The 20,017-nt window shown below is 40.9% G+C and overlaps 1 protein-coding gene across 2 annotated transcripts in view; it reads left to right on the plus strand.

Moving 5' to 3' along the window:
• DGKQ (diacylglycerol kinase theta) overlaps window positions 1-20,017 on the plus strand; it is a 101,857-nt gene that overhangs the window by 1,371 nt on the left and 80,469 nt on the right. For both annotated transcript variants that reach the window (XM_031942662.1, XM_031942663.1), the window contains exon 2: window positions 13,379-13,458. In XM_031942662.1, coding sequence (XP_031798522.1) covers window positions 13,379-13,458 — 80 coding nt within the window. The remainder of the gene's footprint in view (window positions 1-13,378; window positions 13,459-20,017) is intronic.

A 20,017-nucleotide genomic window follows, 5' to 3' on the forward strand; every position in this document is an offset into this window, starting at 1 on the left:
AGTCTCCCAGAGGAGAACGTCCTGTGGCCAGAGTCCGCCAACATTTATCGGCACCTACTGGGTTCCAGGCCCCCAGCTGAGCGCTGAGGATATAAAGAAAGGCAAAAGACACACAAGTCACAGCAAGCGATACCCGGCATAAATTGCAAGTGGTTAACGGAGGGAAGGCTCTAGAGCTGAAGAGGATTGGGAATGTGTAAGGTAGGGTTTTAGCTGGCAACTGAGGGCATCCAGAAGGCAGAGAGGAGGAGACCGAGAATAACAGGCTGAGGAACAGAAAATGAAAATGTCCAAAGAAAGGCGGGGAGGTTTTATGTGGGGAAGGGCCAGGAGACGGATGGCACAGGATTGTGGGGTATGATGCTTCGCTAGTCTTAGAGAAGGTCTTTAAATCACAGTGTCAGAATTGGGAAGGCGAGACCATCTGGTCCAGAGCCTTCGTTTTACGTTTGGGGAAGCAGAGGCCGTGTAACACATAGAAGAGATTCATATGTATCCTGATCCGACTTCTTGGGCTTTTCTGATTTCATTCCCTCCTTAGTTCTTACCACCGCTGATTGTTGAAGTATTGACTGTTGATTGCCATGCAGAAAGAGAGATATCTGGGCAGACAGGTCCAAGAATTCCGTACTGAAAGCTCAGGGTTTCTAGTACTTATGAATTAGGTGTGATTATTTCACTTTGGTATCTTTATCATTTGTAAAATGGGATCATTAATGCTTCCCTCACTGGATTATTTTCAGGAAAGTGCTTTGTAAACTATAACATTCAATACAAGTGAATCATTTTTATTACTCCTGATGATAACAGTAATTGAGTTTTGTGGCCACAGGGCCCTTAGGGAACCGTGGTATGGGACAAAGGAACCACTGTGGTAATAATACTGGGTGTGCAGTACATGTCCGGCTAGCTCGCCCTTGAACTTCTAGCCTCCAGTGTGAGAGCCCTTACCTGGAGGATAGTCATGATGAAGGAGGGATAATGATTGCAGCATTTCACATTTCTCTAGCCTTTTAAGTGTGTCCCTTTCAAGTCTCCTGAGAAGTAGATTGTCCATTTTTATCTATAAGTGCAGAGAGGGGAAACCACTTGTCCAGCATTACACAGCAACTAAGAGTCAGAAATAGCTCTCAAACTCTCTCTCAAACAAAACTTTCAGTCCCCTTTCTACTATTCCTCATTGGTTTTCTTCATCATGCTATGGACCAAACCTTATTCCCCTTTCCCCCAACACCTTAGTTTCTTGTCCACCCCTTTCTTCTTCCATTAGTAGCAGCTTCTGAAAATGACCTCCATTTAGCCACCTAAATTAGTATAGAGAGCCTCCCAGATGAGAAAACTCTTTCTGTCACTGGACGCTGCATCTTCTTGAGTCAGCAACTCAAGGCCCTGAGGTTTAATGGAAAGAGTACTAGAGAGCCTGAGGTTGTCTTAGCTCTGACTTCTTCCTCTATGACCTTGGTTACATCTTAGCTCATTTTCCTCATCCCTTACTGCGTGAGAGCCAAGACAAATGATCTTTAAGGGCACTTCTAGCCCTATAGCTTAGGAGATGATTGGAAGCTGGGAAGAATATAAAAGCAGTTTTTAAAAGCAACATATAAGGTCCAGTCAATACTCCAACACAGGGTGGTATTAGGGAGTTAGAATGCCTGGGTCTAGATCTCATCTCTTCCTTCTTGACTTATATAGTCATGGAAAATGTACTCTCCAAGGAGCTTCCAGTTCCTCAGTGGAATTTTGGCTGAGATGTGGCTTCCAACCTGTTTGAGAATGAGGACCTCATTTTTCATCTCATCTTTCAGACTTCACCCCTCCCCATATGACAGTTATTGTGCTATTAGCCATAATATCTTAATTTAGAAAAATATGTGACCCAAAGCTACTATGAATTCAGGAGTGCTTTTAATGGCAATCCTATTAATATCTATATGCATACGAAAAATAAAAACACATGTGAGTAAGATGTATTTGTTGTTTACAGAAGGCATAATTTGTGGATTTGCAGATCTCTTTAAAAAGACTTCAGCTTTGAAGGAGTCCATAACCTTCAAACTGGGATCTTATTTGTGGATTTGCAGATCTCTTAAAAAAGACTTCAGATTTGAAGGAGTCCATAACCCTCAAATTGGGATCTTATTTGTGGATTTGCAGATCTTTTTTTTAAAAAAAGACTTCAGCTTTGAAGGAGTCCATAACCCTCACATTGGGATCTTATTTGTGGATTTGCAAATCACTTAAACAAAAACCAAAACAACTTCATAGCCCTCAAATTGGGATCCACTTGACTAGAGATTTGCTAATTTGGTTCAGTGTTGATTAAGAGGTATCATAGATACATTCTGGTTCAAGATTTTCACAGTAAAGGCTGTGTACAAAGCAAACGTCTGGGATGAGCCGTCATCCCTCACCCCTAGTGAGTGTCATGAAACAGCCATATTCCTCTTCTCTTTTTCCCTGGTAGGGAACCCATGAGTCCTGGCAGGTCCTGTGGGTTTACTAGGCTGCTGAAGATGGGGTTGTTGTCTACAAAAAATACAGTTCTGCCTCCCAAGCAAGCCCTGACAGGACTCCTAGGGAGCAGGAGTAAACCTTCACACTGGGAAAATGCCTTCTGTACTTAAGCCTTTTGGCTTCTCTCAGGCCGATTTTGAGCTTAAGCCCGTTCTCTCCTGAGGCTGACAGAGGCGATTAGCAGCTCTATGAGCTGAGAGCCTCTAAGGAGGATTTTTGTCTCAAGGGCCCTCTAGACAGGCAGGTGTCTGAGGTTCGGGGCTGCGCGCTTGGAGCCAGGCTAGGCGGGGATGGAAGTCCTGGAGGGAGAAGCTGCCTCCAGAGCGCTCAGGGCTGGGCTTTTCAAAAGGCTGCTCCAGTGGGGACCAGGCCAAGTGCAGGCAGGAGGTGGGCTTTGGGCCTAGAAGACAGCTGTCTCTGAATCCTTGCTCGGCTCGGCTCGTGTAAAGGAAATCCCGACCTTGACATTTTCAGCCATTGTTGCAGAACACCGCTCCTGCTTTCTGCTCACTAGCTGCCAGAGGGAGATCTAGGGGTCTGCCTCGGACGTCATCAGTCATGGAGTGAAGGCTTTTGGGGAGGGCCTTGTGCTTGGTGCAGGGATGCAGAGAGATGGAAGCCGGGACCTCCCCCCAGAGGGGATTTGTGGTCCAGTAGAGGAAACAGGATATACACACAAAAGGTACTTGAGTGGAAGACTGTGGCCTTGGAGTCTGGAAGCGTGGGGCAGAGTCTCAGCTTGGACTTTTTAGCTGTGAGAAACACTGAACCTCTCCGCCTCAGTTTCCTGTTCTATAAAATGGAATAATACTATAATAATACTTTTGTTTCCTGTCTGGGAGGGAGAAGCGCCTTAACCTACTAGCAAGGTGGGGGCTGCTCTTTTCTATGACCCCAGTAATGTTGTCAAGTATACAGAGGCTCAGTGGTTTGAGGTGGAGATCTGGATGTCAAACAAACTTCCTTAATCCTTCTCTAGTTGCCAAACAGGCAGATTTTCAGCCTACCTTCCCTATTACAAATGTCCACGTTTCCTGAGTGGTCTGATTTCAATCGAGATGGGTGGGGGACTCTGGGAGGGAAATGCAAAGGCAGGATAAGTATTCTCCCCATTTTACTGTTGGGGAAATCAAAGCCTTGGAGGGGAAGTGACTTGCTGTGTGCTAGCCAAAGCCAAGACTAGAATCCAGACTCCCTGCCTATTTAAGGTCATCATCTCAATGGTGATTCCTCCACTCATTCATAAGAATCCCCTTGAAACAATTAAATTCAGTTATTTATGACAACATGGGGAGGTTTTATTAAGACCTGCCTTGTCTTTCCCCCCTACCAAAGATCAGTTATATAACATATACATATATAGGTGTGTATATATATATATATATATATATATATATGTGTGTGTGTGTGTGTGTGTGTGTGTGCATATATGTATATATATATATATATATATATATATATATATAGCTGCATATAAATATACAGTTAGCACTATATATTCTGGGTGCCCGGCCCAGAGCTGGCAGCTGTTTGAGATACAAAGAATGAAAAGACACAGTCCCTGCCCATGAATGCTGATAGCCTTGTGGGCAAAGTACCCTTGATACTTGAAATATTTGGATACTTGAGAAAATGGCAGGTCCAAATCATGGGGGCATAGAGAGCCACAGCAGCCAAAAACTTCTCACCATCAGCAGTGTCCATGGAGCAAGTGAAGTAGCCTTCAGTACCCCAGTCAGTCCGTGTGTAGAATGCTATCTTCAGTACTGGGTACTATGTTTGGGACGGCCGACTGCCACATCAGGGGAGGGCAGGCAGAATGGGCAGGAGATTGCAGTAAATGTGGGAATCAGTTGGAGGGTCTGGAGAAAAGAGGTCTTGAGGAGAAATGCAAGAGGTTGTTGCATGGAAAAGGGATTTTACCTGTTTTGCTTGGACCCAGAAAGCGGAACTAGGAAGGAGGCATAAAAGAAGGCAGGGAAAAGCAGCATTTTGGCTCAATATCAAGATGAATTTCCCAACAGTGATCACAGTCCAACAGAGAAGTGCCTGGGCTGGAAAGGATTTAGAGACCATTGGGTAAGGGACTTGTCACCTTCCCTTTGTCTTGGCAGCTGTTTGGGGAAGCCTGTGTCCAGATCAGACTTTTAAGTGTGTAAAATAGGGTTACTAAATAAACTAACTATAATGAAATATAATTCACAAACTTTTTTTAAAAAGGTAAAGAAAGGCTGATCTAGGCCAACCTCATCACGTCAGTGATGGGGAAGCTGAGGTCCCAAGCAAGGGAAGTGACTTGATTAAAGTCAGATGGTGAGTTAATGGTGGAGACAGGATTAAAATCCAGGTTTCATGACTTCTCCTCTCCAACATTTAAGAGGCAGGGATTGAGAATGGATGGATATCCTGTCTGGTCCCATCTCTCCCCTTCCCCAAGTCCCAGCTAGTTATGAAATATTGAGAACACTAGGAATTGTTTTGTCTTTTGTAATATGTTGTTGTTCAGACAAAGAATTTGCAGCCATCCTTTGCTGTGGACCAGATATTTCCCAATTAAAGCAATAACAGTTCTTCCCATAGGTACAGAGGTTTATAATCTTATTTGATCCTCACAGCGATTCCATGGAGGAGGCAGAGTAGGACTTGTTTTCCCCATTTCAGTGAAGAGAAAACAGAGACCAGAGATCACATTGATTTAGTGGGAGAGTGAGGGACTTTGAACCAGTTTTCCTGCTCCCTGTGGCTAGACCTCCTTTCTATTCTATCAGAACCACATTTTCCTTTTTCTGTTAGTTCTTGTTGCCTCTGTTGATGGTTGGCATTGATGAAAATACCTGCACAACCTCCCAAGGAGTAGCCACGTGGGGTGGAAAAGCCTACCTGGCAGACTGACATTTCAGGAAGTGAGTCAGAGCCAAGGAAGTGGGAAGAAACGTTCCCTACCCATTTCCTCCTTCTCTTTCTTACCTCCCAGGGAAGCAGAGAAGTCACCTTGAGAGGTTTATGAGTTAAAGAGGTCACCCAGAGGAATATCTGTAGGAGTCTCTGCCAGGCTGGGGCAAGCTGCTTTGGGAAGGACCAAGCCCCACGAGCCTGTGCCCACACAGCCTTGAGATCATTTCAGCTCCTATTGTTTGCAAGAAGCCAGGGATAAAAAGACTAGAAATAACATTCCTCACCTTCAAAGAATTAGGATCTACTAAGTATGGCTACTTAACTGATTTTGGGGGGAAAAAAAAATTATTGTTATTGTACTTTAGTCTGTATATTTTATTTTATTCATATAAAAACATGATTCTGAGAAGAGCTCCATAAGTGTCATCATACTGCCAGAGGGGGCCATCAAGCAAACAATGATTGAGAACCCGTGGTTTGGGTAAGAAATATGACGTACACATATAAGTATAATGTGAGGGAGAATGTGATAGTTGAAAAGGAGATGTTTCCAAAAGGAGATTTCAGGAGGAAGCAATCATTTTTATCTTTTGGGAGGAAAAGATGAGGAAGGCTTCGAATTTGAGTTGGGAGCCCCTCACCATCCCTTTTTGGCCACAAAGACACAGGAAGATTTGGGGAGCCATCACCCTGAACTAGAAGTTGGGGATCCAAATCTAGAATGTTTTCCACTACTCCCTGTCTCTGGAACTGTCTGAAAACACAGAGCATGGGACAGGCACCAGCTTGGAGACAATGAAGGCGTTTCCTTGCCTACATGGTGCTTAGATGATAAGACCATGGCCTTAACGTGTATATTATACTTAAAAAGAAATCCCAAATGACATCCTTTAGGATGTCTGATTTGAAGTGTCTGATTTCCAAAGGCTTCTCCATTCTGGGAGTGGGGAGGGTGTCTGTCTATCCATCCACACATCATTATGGGGGCTCTGTCCATCCACACAACATGATGGGGGCAGGAGGAAGGGAGGATCCTGGAGAAAGGTGGAGAAGTCTGAAACCTGAGCCTTGCCCTACAAAAACTACTTTTCTGGGGACAGCCCCAACCCCATCTCCATCCGCATCCGAATCCTCAGGTTTGGAGGTGGGTGAGGTTCTGGGACTGCCTCTGGGAAACCTGTTCTGCCAGTCCAGGATTTGACACCGTAGAAAGATTGCTTAGTAACTATGGTCAAAAGAGGGATTGTAAACTAGCCGTGTGGGAGGATTAATTGCTAGGTTGTCTCTATGAAAGTATAAGGAACAAAAATTCAAAGGGGAAAGAAGATGGTTCATTTGTAAAACTCTAGGCTGGTGGCAAAACCAGTCTGGGGAATGTTTGTATTTTCAGAAAGTCAGGCAACTGACTTGGGGTTAGCCCTGAAGGTAGATGTCCTCAAGAAGATGTCCCCTGACTATAAATGTGAGTAAGTCAGACCCAGCCTGGTTGGGGAGGTGCCTGATGACTAATACCTGTCTCCCCACCCCCCACAACCATTCCTTCAGTGCTCTGAAGGGCTCCCAGCCCGTGGCTGCCATTCATTCTCTTCCTTGAACCTCTGGGAGATAGGGGAGGGCAAAGACCATTCTTCCCACGTGGCCATTTGGAAACCGGAGCCCCAGAGAAAATTGGCTTTAGGAAAGGCCCGGAGGTTTGCCCACAAGTTTATACACAACAGTTATTAGCAGAGCCTGGGCCAGAATTTGGATCTAGACTCCTAGACTGAGCTTTTGGGTGGGTATAGAGAAGAGGGCATGGCTGTTCTGTGGAGAAGCTGGAAGTATAGATAGATGGGACCACTCCCTTCTTCTGTTTAACTGTCTGCAGAAAGTGGTTTTTTCCATCCCAGCAGCAAGTTGGGAGATAAAGCTTCCTTGCCCATCATAGGGCCAGAAGGAACCCTTGGAGGCCATTTCCTTTTACAAGTAAAGAAACTGGGCTTTATTTTAAAAAAAATCTTTAATTAAAAATAAATAGATAGATAAATGAATGAATGAATGAAGCTGGGACCAAGAACAATCAAAAGACTAATCTATGATGGAAGTCACAGGTAGCAAATATCAAAAACAGGATTTGAACCTCGGTCCCTCAAGCCCCAAATCCAGCAAGCCTTTCACTGTCTCTCCCCCTCCCCCCCCCATCCCTTTTGTGTCCCTGGAGGTTAGCACAGGGACTGAGACATGGTAGCTGCTGAATAAAAGTTTGTGGAATTGAGCCGTGATGTGGCAGTGCCCCCAGACTCAGAAGGTCACCAGGTAAAAGCCCAGTCAAGTTGGCAGGCGTGGAGTATGGGCCCAGGACACATGTTAGGTGTCTGACCCTCAAGGAGAGGCTCACCAAGATGGTTTGGCCAACCAGGCTTGACTAAGTTGCTTTTGATTTTATCACAGCAACACATCAAGCTGTTAAGCTATGTCCTAAAGGGAATGAGGAAAGAGATGGGCAGATCTCTTTGTTGAAATCAGGGTTCCATTAATATTGAACTGTAATTTATTTGGAACTTACTCTGAAGAAAAAATTCAATTATTTAAGCTTAAATTTATAGCTTCCTTTAAAAAAAAAAAAAGACAAGTATATCGGTTTATCAGTGACTCCCATGTCAATATCCAACAAACACCATAAAGCTCCTTTCTGTGCAAAGCTGTCTCCTCCCATTATATTTCTTTGTCCAATCACTCTGTGTATCTGTGTTCCTTTAAATTATTTTTTATATCTTTTTTCAAAAATCAATTTTCTTTTCCAACATTACTTCCCTTACATTCCCAAGAACTTTCCTTTGTAATTTAGAATTAAAAAAAAAAAATTTAGGAGAGGGGGCGAGAGGAAGGAGGGAACACAAGGTTTTTCGAGTATCAGTGGTGAAAAATTATTCATGCATATGTTTTGAAAATAAAAAGCTTTAATAAAAAAGAATTTTTAAAAAGACAAAAGAATAAAAAAAATTAGTTCAGCAAAACTGATCACTGAATCAAATCCTCCAGCAGTATGGGCTGTGCTCCACGCCCATAGTCCCCCACTTCTGCCAACAAGGCAGGGGGCGAATGTACTAGCTCATAACATGTTTCATAATTTTGGGCAAGACCTGTGCCAGGCTCTGAAAACACAAAGGCAAAATTAGGAGGCAGTCTCCTGTTCTCAGAAAGTTTATATTCTCCTTGGGAGATGGGGTGGAGGGGTGGGGAAGCCATCAGGTAGTTTGAGGAAGGAGGGAGCACTAGTTTCCTGGAGGAAGTAGCATCAAAGTTGACTCTGAAAGCAAGATAAGGATGAGATAGGAAGTGCACTGGAGGCACGTGGGACATCTTGGGTAAAAACCCAGTGTCAGAAGAAGGCATGTTCAGGGAACAGCCAGCAGCCACTTTGGCTGGAATGTAGGGTTCATGGATAGAAATAATGTGAAATCAATCTGGCATGGTAGGTGGGAGCCAGATTGTGGAAGGCTTTAAATGTCAAGCTGGGGAGCTTATTTTTTTAATCCTAGAAGCAATATATTTATTTATATTTCTCATATTTTTTACAGCAATAGCGAGAGACAGTGTAGCAGAGCAAATAAGGAGAGAAAATCTTAAAATCAGGAAGATCTGGGTATAAGTTCTACCTTTGGTAAATATACTGGCTGTGTGACTCTGGTCAGATCAATAACCTGCTGCTTGCCTCAGTTTCCTTAGCTGTTAAATGATGATATTTATAGCACATGGTTGTGGTGAGGATCAAATAAGATGTTTATAAAATGCTTTGCAAACCTTACAGCTCTAGATAAATATTACTATTTTTTTTTAAATTAATAGCCTTTTATTTACAGGATATATGCATGGGTAACTTTACAGCATTAACAATTGCCAAACCTCTTGTTCCAATTTTTCACCTCTTACCCCCCCCACACCCCCTCCCCTAGATGGCAGGATGACCAGTAGATGTTAAATACATTAAAATATAAATTAGATACACATAAATATTACTATTAATACTAATACTGCATTACTATTACTACTACTACCGTTACTATCACTGCTACAACTCCTCCTCCCTTTTCTACCCCACCACCACTCCCAATACTTCTATTACCTATGACTATTACTACAACTACTTCTCCCTCTCATTCCCTGTTTCATCATTTGTAATAGGAGGATGATAATAGCAATTATCTTACAGGGTTGGTGTGAGATAAAATTTGATAAAGGGACTTTGCAAATAGTAGTAGTAATAGCTATTTTAGTTCATAAATTGCTACATCACAATTTGTGCAGTCATTCCCTGGTAGTTTGTCATTATTACAGATGCACAGAGGAACTCATTAATTGTTGATGTCACATAGTATCATAGGCTTATTGATCTAGCAACCTCAGAGAAAGCCTTGTCAAATACTCTTAGTTTACAGATGGGGAAACTGAGGCTCCGGGAAATTAAGTGACTTGCCCAGAGTTTTGGAGGTAATGTTAGAGGCTGAATTGGAATCTATATTTTTTTTGTAGTAAGTTTATTTATTTTTAATACACATTGCTTTATGAATCATGTTGGGAGAACAAAATCAGAGCAAAAAGGAAAAACCATGGGAGAGAGAAAAAAAAAACAGAAAAAAGAAGTGCACATAGCATGTGTTGATTTACATTCAGTCTCCTTAGTTCTTTTTCTGGATGCAGATGGTATTTTCTGCTCAGAGTCTCTTGGGATTGCTTTGGATAACTGAGCCACTGAGAAGAACCAAGTCTGCCATAGTTGATCATCACACATTTTTGCTGTTATTGTGTACAATGTATTTCTGGTTCTGCTTGTTTCTCTCAGCATCAGTTCATGTAAATCTTTTCAGGCCTTTCTTAAAATCAACTTCATCATTTTTTATAGAACATTAATATTCCATTACCTTCATATACCACAACTTGTTCAGCCATTCCCCAATTGATGGGCATCTACTACTTTAATTGAAACCTAATATATTCTCCCAGCTTCAGAGTCAGTGTTCTATCTGTTGAACGTAGTTTACTCTAGGTCAAAGCCTTTCTATAATTTAGCAGGTAAATATTGAGGTGTCTCAGAGCTTGCTACTTAGTGACGTCACATAACTGGTAAAATGAATCAGCATTTGAACCCAATACTTCCTGACTTCTAGTTCAACACTGGTTTTACTAAATCACTGTCATTACAAATACATGCTGCCTTATTGGAAACAATTATAATAATGTTAAAAATATCTTTGAAAAGGTATTAGTTTCTCAGTTTTGGTTTTGATATTTTTAGGATATACATAATTATTGGATCAAAAAGGCACAGTTAGTTTTTTCTTAATATGCTGTCAGATTGTTTTCCAAAAAGATTCAATTGACTTGTAATTTCACCAGGAGTATCCAAGGGGACCTGTTGTCATAGGTTGCTACCAGTATTAAACTTAATAGTTTTTGTTTATTTTTTCCATTGTGATGAAGATATTAAGATAATGGGTTTAGAAGCCAAAAGAGACTTTATCAATAATATATCTTAACACCCACCCCCATTCCCTCACACTTCTGTCCCACTCCATTTTTACAAAGAAGAAAACTGAGTTCCAGAAAAACAGCAAGTCATTTGTTCAGGTAACACAGTGAAATTGAACTTAGGATTCAAATCTGAGTTTTTAGAATCCAAATGCAGTGATCTTTCTATAATACCCCACAATATATCTCAGTAGTGCCCTCAGAGTTCTTTTAATATGCATTTATTTTATCATGAGGGGGGGCTGGCCATTTTCCTAAGTGATTGTTTATAATTTGTGTTTCCTCTTTTGAAAATTGCCTGTTCTTGTTCTTTGACCACTTATCCATGGGGACTAGGTGTTTCCCTTGACCATATTGAATTGTATCAATTCTCTATATGTTTTTCTATCTGTATTAGTTAATGATTTTACCCCTAATCTGATATATATTTGTTAACTCAGTCATACTGGGTTGGGGTTTTTTCTTTTTCTTTCTTTCTTTCTTTTTTTTTTTTTTGGTTGTTTTTGTTATACAGATTTTTAAAGCATTATGTAACCAAAGCCATCCACCTCATTCCCTATAATTTCTTCTGTTTGTTCATTGTCCTTGGTTTTTGCATTTTTCCCAAATGCTCCTGCTTCATTCTGCCATCTCTAATAGAATAAAGAATTGCTCAGAGGGTTACAGATTTTTCTCTTTGAAAATTTTGATTGATTTTTAGACTCAGTTCTCAGGATGACATTCCCATGCTGCTAATCAGTTTAGCAGAGCTGGTAGGTGGGCTGGGCATGTGTGTATGTGGGTGGATGGGTGGGCATTAATTAGAACATCAAGTCTTGGCTCTAGATGGGATCTCTGAGCTCCTTTAGTTGGCGTAAAGTATGGGTTCTTAACTTTTTATTTTAAATTTTTTTTTTTTTTGGTAGCATGGACCCCTTGAGCAGATTAGTGAAACTTCAGATTTTTAAGTAATTGCAGAAAATGCCAAATTTCAGTTAGAGATCAGTGCAAATAAAGGCGTTAATTTTTCCCATCTAAGTTTATGGACCCCCTGAAATCTATCCATGGCCCACACATAAGAACATAGTAAAGAATCACTAGTATTATGGGGAAAGCCTTGGATTTGGAGCCAGGAGACCTGGATTGAAATCCTCGCTCTGACACTGATTTACTTGTATGTCCTTGACCAAAGTAATTACTATCTCTGAACCTCAAGTTTGTCGATCTATAAAATGGGAATTGTAATTCTTTCATTGTTTATTTCATGCTGTCTTTGGGTCAGTGACCTGCCCAATGTCAGGAGTCCTTCAGCATTCCTGATCAAATTCTGTTCACAGAATATCTGTTCTGATCAAAACCTCTCAAAGGCAACACCTTCTACTGTTGAACAACTTTACTTTTGTTAGCAGGAAAACAGCCTTTTGGTAAATTTTACCTGCTGATTTTTTTTTTTTAACTTTCCTCTAAGGTTCTACTCTGTTTCTGTATTGTGGCCTGGAGGTTCTTCAAGGCTATTGCCATTGGAATGCCAGTTATGGCAGATCCTACTGAACTAAAAAAGCTTCTAGTATGTGATGAGCAAAAATCTTTGCTTTTTAGGATTGGTCTAATGAGGATCATCCCCAGACTAACTGCAGTGTGATGCAATTTTTTTTAGCCCTACCAGCTCTCAAAGACCATTTACTGAATTGTAGAGAGAGAATGGAACAAAAATGAATCCACTTTTTTACTTCAATCCTAATGACGTTGAATTCTGTCATTTTTCTGTTCTATAACCAATCCTGTGGCATTGAAGCGTACCTCAGAAATGTTTTAATTTAGAATTGTTTGCTGATTACCACTTATAGAAGCAAATAGTCACAAGTTAGGGACTTTCCAGAGTCATGCATGAGGTTTTGGCCCTTCTCTACCAGCTCCCCATTTTTTTACTCCTTGCTCCTTGTCCTCAGGGGCTTTGGAAATGCTGATGATAATGGTGGCAAAGAGCCACAAACTTGCCATGGGGGACTGGCCACAGTGACCCGTCCCTAGTTGGGAAGGGACTCATGTTGCTACTGTGGCTCTGACAACTTTGGAATTTGCATTTTGCATAGAGGGTTCCCATTTTCCATTCTATGGAATTCCTGAAAGGCTGAGAATAGTCATGAAGCTTTGACTGGAGTAGCATATATCCGAGTCCCTGTTGTGTGCTAGTCAAAACTGCCCTTGGGGTGAAGTTCCAGGTTCAAGTTCTGATTATTATTATTATTAACCTTATGATCTTGGATAAGTCTCTGAGCTTCATTTTCCCCCTTTGTAATGCTTGGATTACCTTCCTCATGAAGTTGTTGTGAGGAAGAAATGCCCTTTATAAAACTCAAAGCAGAATAGAAATCGGGAATTTTATTGTCCAGTATTACCATCTCTAGCTTTCCTTTCAGTTCCTATTATTGCATCTTTTTCAAGGCATTATTGAGTCTACAAAGGTTTTTTGTTTCCACAGTCTGCAACTTTATGTCTCATGAGAAATGCTTGAAACACGTGAAGATCCCGTGTACCTGTATTGCTCCAAGTCTGGTCAGGGTGAGTAGAAAGCTCTACTTAACCAAGTTTGCTATTTATAGACGGGTGGGGTTAATTTTTTCTTTTGAAAATGATAATGAAATCATTGGTTGTTCTAATAACTTTTACTTTGCTCTATGTGTGTGTTTTTTTATTACACTGCAAGCTTAAATGCAAGTGTCATTGGGCTAGGATGCTCCTGGGGTCTGGATACTACTAGTTCATCATCATGGTTACTAGAAATTTCATCACAGCACCTTGTATTCATTTATTATCAAATAGTTGTTATTGAATAATTGTATTCAATTATTATTGAAGTGAAATAAGATTTGAATTGTGGACTTAAATTTTGCTAATAGGATTCTAATTGGACATTGATGGGTCTGTCATGGCTCTTGCTTCCTCTGGACTTGAGGGTGGGAAAATGGCAGGGGAAGTGTCCCATTCAGAACTGAGTGGAGTTCCATGCCTTTCTTCCCATTTCTCAATAATGGTCATATCATGAAAAAGCTAGAAGAGAATTATGACCATTTTGTTCAGGTGTTCTTAATCTTTTTTTGTATTATGGGACCCATTGGAAAACCTATGCCCCTTTTATCAGAACACACACACATACACACACACACACATTTATTTATTTATTTGTTTGTTTGTTTTTTGGCTGAGGCAATTGGGGTTAAATGATTTGCCCAGAGTCACACAGCAAGGAAGTATTAAGTGTCTGAGGCTGGATTTGAACTCAGGTCCTCCTAACTTGAGAGCTAGTGCTCTCTCCATTGTGCCACCTAGCTGCCCCCAGAACATATTTTTAAATGCATAAAGCAAAAATATATGGGATTACAAAGGAAATTGATTATTGAATTGCTATTGAAATATGTGGATAATGTGAAAAATATTGAAATAAACATATGTTTTTTAAAAGTTCACAAATTCCTAGTCTAAGAACTCTTATTAGTGTCAAGACTAATAGGAACTGAAGAAAGGAAGTGACTTTCCCAAGATTTCTTTGGTTTTTTAATAGTAAGAGTCATGTTTTCTGAAGGCTCTTTTAGAGCACGATTTTCAGAGCTGGAAAGTTCCTTAAAGGACATCTCATTCGATCCATATCCCACCACTCTATATTCCTGACAAGTGGCTGGCCAGCTTCCTCTTGAAGACCCTCAGTGGTAGGGAAACCATAGCCTTTGAGGTAGCCCATTGTATTTCTGGACAGTTCCTTTTTTTCCAAGGAGGTAATTTTCCTCAAATTACAAGTGAGCCTAAATCTCTTTCTTAGCAATTCGCATCTTTGGCTTCTTGTTGTCTTTGTTCTCTTTCATGGTCTTGCTGACTCAGGCCTTTAGTTTTCTGTTGATGGAGGTCTTCAAGCAGGGACCAGAGAGCCATTTGCCAGGAATGGAGGTTCATGCAGTGAGTAGGAGGATGGACTCCTCCTGAGGGGATTTCCTAAGCTCAGGTGGTAAGAGTCAATCTCCTATCACCCCATCCAGGCTCCTTTCAGCCTATTAGCTCCTTCCTGGGACCTTAGACCAATGCTTGCACATAGTAGATGTTTAATAAATTATTGGTATTATGATATTCAATATCATAGAGTCAAATAGGGAAAATGGAGCAAGGTCCATTAATGGTGATTTCTCCTGCTCCCTGAAAACCTTTCCTGTAGCCCAGAACTCCCAACACAGGTTTTATTTTGTTTTTTAATGGGTTTTTATTGCTAATGTATCCATGACCAAAGAATTCACTTAGTTTTTAATTTCCTGATGCTAAAGCTCCCTATTCTTTGCAAGGCTGGCTTCATGCAGAAAATATAATCTGTCAGAATGGCCTGGAAATTTCTTTTTTCTTTTCCTCCCTTCTTCCATCATTACCTTCCTTTTTTCCATCTTTTCTCCTTTCTTCCCCTCCCTCCCTTCTCCAAGGACATAATGAACACTTATTAAGCACTTTTTCATTCATTTATTCATCTATCCTTCCATTTGTTTATTCTTTTCTCTCAATCTCTCTCTCCTCTCTCTCTTTCTCCCTCTTTTTTGGTAAAATAAGTGTTTTATTCATGCCCTTTTTTACCTATCTCTGCCATTCCTCACTCAATATGCCTTCCCCCCAGTCAGAGCTGTACTTTATAACAAAAAAATGACAGTTAGCCAAACACACATTGTATCTGAGAACAAGAACCTCATCTCTGCCTTATAGGTAGTTTACTAGCCTCTCTGTTGGAGAGATATGCTTCATTATCAGTCACCGCACTGTTGAAGAATTCTGAAGGTTTTTAGTTTTAATTTCCTTTTCATTATTATAGATCGTCCTGGAAATAGTTCTGGTTCTGATTACTTTGTTTTGTATCAGTTCATATAAGTCTTTCCAGGTTTGTCTGAATTCTTCATTTTTTTTTTTAGCTGCCACATTAGAATCCAATATAGTGGAATGAGATTATTGCACATAATGAAATATAATATTCCATTATGTCTGTGTACCATTCTTTGTTCACCTATTCTTCAAATGATGAGCAACAGGTTTTGTTTAGTTTTTTAACCACGAAAAAGTGAGGCTGTAGAAATTTTAATATACATAGGACCTCTGTCTTTGTTTTTTACTCCGTTGAACTCTGAACACTTTTGTTTTTCTCCCCACTCCCACTGTGTTCTGCATCCCCCATCTGTTTGGATCGCAGAGGACATGTCTCTCTTCCCCACCTAGGACTATCCCTTCTTGTCCCAAGACCACCTAGGCTCCTGGTATAGCTCCTTATAGGGGCAGCTAGGTGGTGCAGTGCTCAGGCTTGGAGATAGGAAAAACTCATTTATTGTGTGACCCTGGGGTAATCACTTAATCCATTTGTCTCAGTTTCCTCCTCTGCAGAATAGAGATAATAATCCCCCTCCCAGGATTGTTGTGAGAATTAAATGAGATGATAATTGTAAAGCATTTAGCATTATGTTTGGCACATAGTCAGTGCCATATTCATCTTACCTGTTGATGATGGTGGTGTTGTTGATGGCCATGGTCCTTAGGTTCTTGGAGGACCTGTCTGTCTTTGGGACAGTCCAGAAGCCTCTAGTGACCTCTTCATCTTGTTCCCAGGGTCTTCCGTGGCTCTGTTCTTGAGAGTTGATCAGTTGGACCCTTTTGAAAACATTTCCCCCTAACTTATTAACCAGTTTTCTTCTACTTCAAAACTTTTGATCCCATTCCTTCGTTCCCAAGTAAATTTTCCAAGACCTTCTTAGGCTAGCAGAATTTCCTGAATTCAAATCTAGAAGGTACCTTAGGGATCGTCTAGCCCAATATCATTATTTATAGAAGATGAAGCTGAGGTAAAGATAGTAGCTCAGGGCACCAACTATTTAGTGACCTCGGCTGGATTGAAGGCTTCTGACTCCCTAGTCCAGTTTGGTTTTTGTTTTTTTTTCTGTTACACTTGAGTGCCTTCTGTGGTTCACTGCAGGTGGGCGAAAGTTATTGTAATGACTTCCTGTTGCCTTCAGAGAGCGTAGATGAATGGGAACCCTCGGATGGGACCACGCCGGACATGCGAATGGCCAGCGTGTGCTGGCATTGAACACCCACTGCCCAAACCATGTGCTGCTGACCGGGATCAAAAGAAAAGCGTCTTTTCTGACTCAACATGGGCCGATCTTGAGCTTCATGAATAGGAGCCAAAGATGCAGAATGAGGGAGATCACTGTATCAGTGGCTTGGGTGGGGACGTGGTTTCTAGTATTGTATTTGGTTCTGGAGACCATCGTTAGGGATGGCTTTGAGAAGTTGGAGCAAATCCGGAGGAAGGTAACCAGCATGAAGAGAGGGGGCCACCGTGTGAGCCCTGAGAGGTTATGTTAATTGTCCAAATTCACATAGCTTGTAAAAGCAGGATGAGATCATTCTTTATATTGTGTCTTGGGAGCAGGGAAACTATAAAAACAAGATCTGGAAACACAGTGCTGGGTGATACCCTAATTGGGGCCTTAGCCACTAGTCCTGTGATTAAAAGGAGTGACTGGGACTGTGGGTATCAGCTGCCACAAAGCTGAGTTCTCGGGTCATGTTTTTTTTTTTTTTTTTTAAATTTAATAGCCTTTTATTTACAGGTTATATGCATGGGTAACTTTACAGCATTAACAATTGCCAAACCTCTTGTTCCAATTTTTCACCTCTTACCCCCCCACCCCCTCCCCTAGATGGCAGGATGACCAGTAGATGTTAAATACATTAAAATATAAATTAGATACACAATAAGTATACATGACCAAACCGTTATTTTGCTGTACAAAAAGAATCAGACTCTGAAATATTGTACAATTAGCTTGTGAAGGAAATCAAAAATGCAGGTGGGCATAAATATAGGGATTGGGAATTCAATGTAATGGTTTTTAGTCATCTCCCAGAGTTATTTTTCTGGGCATAGCTGGTTCAGTTCATTACTGCTCCATTGGAAATGATTTGGTTGATCTCCTTGCTGAGGATGGCCAGGTCCATCAGAACTGGTCATCATATAGTATTGTTGTAGAAGTATATAATGATCTCCTGGTCCTGCTCATTTCACTCAGCATCAGTTCGTGTAAGTCTCTCCAGGCCTTTCTGAAATCATCCTGTTGGTCATTTCTTACACAACAGTAATATTCCATAACATTCATATATCACAATTTATTCAGCCATTCTCCAATTGAAGGGCATCCACTCAGTTTCCAGTTTCTAGCCACTACAAAGAGGGCTGCCACAAACATTCGTGCACATATTGGTTCGGGTCATGTTTCTGATTGGGCCTTCTTTCTAGTTATCTCTGAAGGGGATTTTCATGTGTGAGTTCAGTCTGCTCCCTGGGAACCTAGACCTATGTCCTGAAGTCCTTGCCATGCCCACTCCATTGAGTGGGTGGCCCACAGCCTTGTAATCCCAGCTACCAGCTAGACTGAGGCTGAGGCTCTTGCACTCAGGAGTTCTGAGATACAATGGGCTATGCTGATCACAAAATTTGGCAGCCAGGGGAGCCACTCCAGATTTTTCAAGGGTCAGTGTTGAAGAAATTATCCTTGCAAATGTTTTGAAAATAAAAAAAAAAACTTTAATAAAAAATAAATAAAACAACAACAAAAAAAAGAAAATTGGAAACTAAAAAAAAAATTTGGCATCCATATGGTGATCCCTCTGGAGTGGAGGTCAAGGAGCGTGAGAACTGGAATGAGTGTGTCAAAGTTCCTGTGTCTATTAGAGTGGGATTGGGCCCATGAATAGTCCTCACAGTTCCAGCCTGGGCCCAATTGGGAGACAAGAGAAACACCAGTATTGCCCTCCATTATTGCAGGACGCGGTTGGGCTGGGGACCCAGACAGCTTTCTCAATCTTGTGGCTTGCAGATGTATATTTTTTTCACTCCTAATTTCTGTGATTTAAGATCCCTGTTAAGGCAAAGGTACCTTTCTGATCCTTCTCATCCCTATTCAGCTAAATCCTGTTACTCCCCAAGATCTTTCCTTACCTGCCTTTCCTTGACCTCGTATCCTAATCTATTGGGAACCCAATTTATTGTTAACAAACTTCCACATTCTTTCTCCTTCTTGCACTTGGAAATGTGAATCTATTAGAACAAAGACTTGTTGTACCTTCTCTTGTGTCCCCTAAAATCCTGTCCTAGCAGTCATTATTGGCAGCTTCCTTCTCATGTTAAATCAGTTCTTCTTTGGCCAGAATTACTCACTACCCTCTCCTTCTTCAGAGTTTCTTTCCATCCATCTCTTTCATCCTGTCCAGATTTTTGTTGTCACATTTTTTGTCTATATTACTCACCTTTCCTTCTTTTTTTTTTTTTTTTTTTTATTTAATAGCCTTTAATTTACAGGATATATACATGGGTAACTTTACAGCATTAACAATTGCCAAACCTCTTGTTCCAATTTTTCACCTCTTACCCCCCCCACCCCCTCCCCTAAATGGCAGGATGACCAGTAGATGTTAAATATATTAAAATATAACTTAGATACACAATAAGTATACATGACCAAAACATTATTTTGCTGTACAAAAAGAATCAGACTCTGAATTATTGTACAATTAGCTTGTGAAGGAAATCAAAGATGCAGGTGTGCATAAATATAGGGATTGGGAATTCAATGTAATGGTTTTTAGTCATCTCCCAGAGTTCTTTTTCTGGGTATAGTTAGTTCAGTTCATTACTGCTCCATTAGAAATGATTTGGTTGATCTTGTTGCTGAGGATGGCCTGATCCATCAGGACTAGTCATCATCTAGTATTGTTGTTGAAGTATATAATGATCTCCTGGTCCTGCTCATTTCACTTAGCATCAGTTCGTGTAAGTCTCTCCAGGCCTTTCTGAAATCATCCTGTTGGTCATTTCTTACAGAACAGTAATATTCCATAATTTTCATATACCACAATTTATTCAGCCATTCTCCAACTGATGGACATCCATTCAGTTTCAGTTTCTAGCCACTACAAAAGGGCTGCCACAAACATTCGTGCACATACAGGTCCCTTTCCTTCTTTATAATCTCTTTGGGATATAATCCCAGTAGTAACACTGCTGGATCAAAGGGTATGCACAGTTTGATAACTTTTTGAGCAT

This window comes from Sarcophilus harrisii, chromosome 6 (genome assembly GCF_902635505.1).
Source record: "Sarcophilus harrisii chromosome 6, mSarHar1.11, whole genome shotgun sequence".
Taxonomy (NCBI): Eukaryota; Metazoa; Chordata; class Mammalia; order Dasyuromorphia; family Dasyuridae; genus Sarcophilus; species Sarcophilus harrisii.